This window comes from Dioscorea cayenensis, chromosome 15, assembly GCF_009730915.1.
Source record: "Dioscorea cayenensis subsp. rotundata cultivar TDr96_F1 chromosome 15, TDr96_F1_v2_PseudoChromosome.rev07_lg8_w22 25.fasta, whole genome shotgun sequence".
Taxonomy (NCBI): Eukaryota; Viridiplantae; Streptophyta; class Magnoliopsida; order Dioscoreales; family Dioscoreaceae; genus Dioscorea; species Dioscorea cayenensis.
The window spans coordinates 22,567,032-22,572,785 of NC_052485.1; the positions used below are offsets into that span (position 1 = coordinate 22,567,032).

General features: G+C 29.6%; 1 protein-coding gene across 1 annotated transcript; it reads left to right on the forward strand.

Annotated features, from left to right (window-relative positions):
- Positions 1-1,082: 1,082 nt before the first annotated feature.
- Positions 1,083-2,798, forward strand: LOC120277825 (cytochrome P450 81Q32-like). Its single transcript, XM_039284659.1, has 2 exons — positions 1,083-1,973; positions 2,166-2,798. Exons 1-2 carry the CDS (start codon positions 1,083-1,085, stop codon positions 2,787-2,789), a joined length of 1,515 nt encoding a protein of 504 aa, XP_039140593.1. The 3' UTR covers positions 2,790-2,798.
- Positions 2,799-5,754: the final 2,956 nt, after the last annotated feature.

Genomic DNA, 5,754 nt, shown 5'->3' on the forward strand with positions numbered 1-5,754 from the left:
TGCAACTTTATTGCAGGCACAAATATATATATGATTATAATAAATCACAACCAAACATTGGATGAGTTGGATGGAGCATGACTTGAAGCTGAGCCCACTACAGTGCGAATCAGTTACAGTTTATCGATCAAGTCTTATAATTCCTGCAAACACAGTTTGTTCATTTTAAAACTAAAAGTACAAGAAAACAATGATATAACTATCTTTGAATTGAGTAACAAGAAAATAGTTTTACATTTTATTAAGCATGCATTATGTTAAATTTTTATAATGTACATGCAATTTCCATTTGGCTTCATCATTTGAAATCATATTTGTTTATATTTAATACCATGTAAATCTTAGTTAGTTATGTTATTTATTTCCATTTTAATGTTTAATACACAGGGTGTAATATCATTATCCATATAATTAAAAACTATACAAATTTCAAATGATACATGGATTATCAAAATTATGATGTTCGAAATATGGAACTAATATATGGATATAATGCGGAAAATAAACAAATTAACCATTTAAATTGGCAAAATTTTCCTATATTAATTAAACAGTCAATGCCTTAATAACTCCTCCAAAGAGTTAATCCATTTAAAATTAAATTTGAGAAAGGCTACACATTAAGTCAATACAGATTAAGTCAATAGACAATGTCTTACTTGATCAATTCAAAATCAAATTTAGAAAAATTTAGATGTATTAATACAGAAAATGACATGCTATATAATCCTCCAAAGAATTTGTTCAAATTCAAACTTAAAATCCAAGCAATTATGACACATATAGTTTCTTTAATATATATACATAATTAACCAACAAGTCAATAAATTATTCTATCCTCTACTCATCTCACTAATGAAATAATTAATGTGGGTTTTAAACTTTGCAAATACAAAATTCTATCATTAATGAGAGGAAACGTCAAGAATTCATTTGGAGATAATTTCAACGCCACTACCAAATCAAAGTTTTCTACATTCCATTTTTTAATTTAGCACGCATTCACTCATCATCTATAAATTCCTTGTGGCACTACAAATATTAACATAAGAAGAAAAGAAGAAGAACGAAAACTTGAAACAATGAATACTTTGGTGTTTTATGGTGCAACCATAGCTTTAGCAATTATCATATTTCGAAGGTTGTTTCATGGAGGCAAGAAAGAAGAAGTTCACCGGATGAGATCAAGAGCACCACCAACCATTCCAGGGTCTCTCCCACTTCTGGGCCACCTTCATCTTATGAGACATCCGGTGCACCAACGTCTCGCCGGCTACGCAGCCTCTTATGGCCCCATCCTTAGCCTGCGCTTCGGCTCTCGTCCTGTACTCATTGTCTCTTCAGCGGCCATTGCTGAGGAATGTTTAGTTGCTAAAGGCACTGCTTTTGCCAACCGTCCCCAGCTCACCTTCTCTCAAATATTCGGGTATGACTACACCGCCGTGGACGTAGCCCCTTATGGTCCTCATTGGCGGAGCCTGCGACGTATCATGGCGCATGAAGTTCTATCTCAGGCTAGGGTGACTTCCTTTGCTGGTGTGAGGGAAGATGAGGTTAAGGGTCTTCTTGGCAAACTTTGTAATAATCCTGGGAGAGTGGCCATGAGGGCTTATCTCTATGATTTAACGTTCAATTTCATGGTGAGGATTGTGATGGGGAAGAGGTATGTTAATGGAGGTGGAGAAGAAGGGAGGGAGTTTAGAAGGATTGTGGAGGCGGTGTTCTTTTTGAGTGGGAAACTTTGCATGGATGACTTCTTGCCTTGGTGGGTGGCGAGGTTGTTTGGAGGTGGTTTGAAAGAGAGGATTGTGAAGTTAGGGAAGGATATGGATGAGTTGCTGCAGGGCTTGATGGATGAACGGCGACGGCGAAGGAAGGAGGTGGAGGAGACGGCGGTGATTGATGTCTTGCTTGGGTTGCAGGAGAAGGATCCTGGGTTTTGCTCCGACGTGATCATCAAAGGGATTCTTTTGGTATGCATGCATGCATGACACTATATATTGCCCATTTTACTATTATTATTATTATTATTATTGTTATTATTATTATTATTATTATTATTATTATTATTATTATTATTGAATCTAATTAATAACTTCTTAATTGAGAACATGAATATAATTAACTCATGATCTTTATTTTCTCTGTTTTTTTTGTACATACAGACTCTAATATCAGGAGGGACTGATTCAGTAGCTGGAACTTTAGAATGGGCATTAGTTCTGCTGCTTAACCATCCAGAAATATTAAACAAAGCAAGAGATGAAATAGCCATGCAAGTAGGCACTGAACGTTTGGTCACAGACACGGACCTCCCTAAACTCAGTTATCTTCACAAAATCATCAAAGAAACTCTGAGACTATTCCCAGCATTTCCTGCTCTCCTCCCTCATGAATCATCAGAGGACTGCACCATCTCTGGTTTTGATATCCCCTCCGGCACAGTGCTCCTTGTCAATGCTTATGCCATTCATAGAGACCCTGAGCTTTGGAAAGACCCACTCAAGTTTGATCCAGAGAGGTTTGATTGTAAGGTTGGAGACCAAGGGAAAGACTTCAAGTACATAGCTTTTGGGTCTGGAAGGAGAGGATGCCCTGGGGAAGGGTTTAGCAAAAGGATGTTGATGCTGACTTTGGGGTCTTTGATTCAGTGCTTTGAATGGGAGATAATTGGAGAAGAACTTGTTGATTTAGATGAAGGTGAAGGGTTTGCTATGCCTAAGGCTAACCCTTTGGAAGCTATTTGCAAACCAAGGCCACATATGCTCCATCTTCTGTCCCAACTTTAACCAACTATATCTGTGGAAAAATCTTGCAAATGTATTCACAAGATGAAACAAATTAATAATTGTAATCTCCCTTGTTTTCACTGTTTTTGATTACCTATATTGTTAGAGTAATTATTAATTATTTAAGAAAATATGAATTTGAATATTTAAATTTTAGTGTCTCGTGTACGAGTAGCTCAATTTTTTTATTGAATCAAGTTTATAAAATATGTCAGGTTTGTATCCAGGGAGGCATGATTATCATTAGATTACCAAAAAATAGCACTTGTATTAATTTCTCTTTTCTAATATATATATATATATATATACATATAAAATTTTTAATAATATTATTATAATTTAAATGGTAGCAAAATTGAAATATTTAATTATTTAGTTATTAAAATAACAATACTACAGGTTAAAACATTTTAGCCTAAATTAAATTTGATAACCGATAAGTCTAACTATAGACTGTATAGGTAATTAATGTGGTAAAATTTTGAAAATTAATTAGAGACATAATAATTTGGATAGTAGAGCACAATGTTTATGAGGTAAGTTATTCAATAATTTAGTATTATAAGTATAAACATTTCTATTGATGAAAAGCTTTATATATATATATATATATATATATATATATTTAGTATTTAGTTCTTACGTTTGTTAATTAATTAAAAAAACAACCAATAAGCTTCTTTAATTTCCTTCAACGGTCTTTTTGTAATCACACTTTTATTGACATCACATTTTCTATGCATGTCCCCAATTCGATTTTTATGTTCTTAAATTTTCATATAAAAAATATTTCGTGATTATCAATATAATTAACAGTGCTCACTTGTTTGTGTACACATAAACTTAAATTTTAAAATAAATACATATAACTCAACTCATGTTCTTTTTATTTAAGTTTATAACACCAACTTAATTAATGTCTTCTAGAAGGATTGGTCGAGGGTTGGTCGAGTCAACAGATGCTTTAGCTTCTAGAATTGTTAATACTAGGTAAGTGTGCATGTGTAATAATTAATTAATCAATTTGTTACAATTGTTTTCAATTGTTAATTTGTTTTATATATATATAGGAAGATTTACTAGTCTAATTTGATTTATGAAAATTTTCTAAGTATGTACATGGTAAGATTTTTATTGCCTCATATGATATATGACCGGGTTAATTAATTCTTTGGTGGTTGATAAACTACCATAACTAATGATATATTTTTTTCTTTTGACAATCTTTTAATAGAGCACTGATTGCCACCTTTGTAAATAATATATATATATATATGCTTGGTGTTTGAAGATTTGAATTATACTAGCTTCCTTAATAATATTTTCTCATTAAATTAGTTAATTTGTTTTCATTCTTTGACCACCAATTAATATATATATTATATATATAGCATTTATTTTTCATTAAGCATCTATTTCATTAAAGATTTTAATTAATTACTTTGGGGTGGTGACAGAATATTTGAATACGATATGTAAAATAGTAAATAAAAGCATAACAAAAACATATTATTATAAATAATTAATTCAAAGGCTTGAAATTCGTGCGATTCTTTAATAAGTCTTGTGCCTAGTGTTGCATTTGACGAAAGTATGCAAGACTTATCTTGCCATTTTTCGTACTTTTCATTATTTTCAAACCAGAGGTGCATGTTATTTAACTTGTACTCCTATTTATCAATTAAAAATTTTCACAATTATATTAAAAAATTATCTCATAAAAACAATATATATATATATATACATATATAGTTATTTTTTAAATAATCATTATGTTAACTCCAAACTTTGTTCATTTTGGTAATAAAAAATAGCTCTATTCCATATATATGAGAACATGAAGAAACTATTTTTATAAATCGGAATTAATTTTTTAATCATAGAGTTTAAAGTATAAATAAATGTTGGTGTTTTTCTAATAGAGAATGTAAATATAAATTTTATGATATATACATAATTGTGGCTACCTAGACTAAGAGTTTTTTAAGTGGATAAACCACTAATTTATTAAAAGCTTAGAATTAAGAGGTGTGTTTTATCTTTTTTTAAGCCAAAGAGGAACAATTTAAATCCCTAAAAAAATAATTATGCATTTTAAAATTATATGTGTAAATCTTTTGATTTGTTTTTTTAATATATCATGATTTAAAACTTTGAATAGGAAATTTTTGTCATATATGATAGGTTCTATAAATATTTGTCACCTTTAAGAGTTCTATAAATATTACTTATTATTTTTTCAATGTTATCTTTCTTCCTAATTAGAGAGAGATATGTGCATAAATGAGAGTAAATAATTCTAATGAAGGTAAAAATATCTTATCATAATTTTTTTTAAAATTTTAGAAGCTTTAATGACAACGTTAATATTTGTGCAAAACTTAAAATGTGACGATTAATACAAAATAGAGGGAGTAAGTAATTAAGAAGGTACCATGACCAGTCATATTGTCTTATATATCTTACAAACTACTTGGGTCCCCTTTACTTGTCTTATTTTAAAAAAAAAAAATTTGTCCCTTTTATATGTTCATTTTAATAAAAAATTGTGAAACATAATTTTTTTTTCAAAAGGTACATTTTTTATATTTAATGTACTTATACAATTTTCAATAAATTATATTCAATTATAATTTTTATTAAATCTATGAAGCATTAAGTCATATTTAACTACTTCTACACATTGTAATAAATGTTTTCACTTCTTCAATAATAAAAACATTTTTTAAATTAAAATTTTATTTCAAATTTTTCAAATTTTTTTATGGGAGAGATATTTTTGGGGAATCATGAGAATTTGAAATAAGGGTAATTTTGAAAAGTTAATGACATAATTTTTTTAATAAAATTTAGATGAGCAACTAATTTTAATCAATACATCACCGAGTGTATATATATATTACTTTTAGCAATTCCTATGTTAGAAGCAACATGTTGTTTAATTAGACCATGAATTAGAAATGTT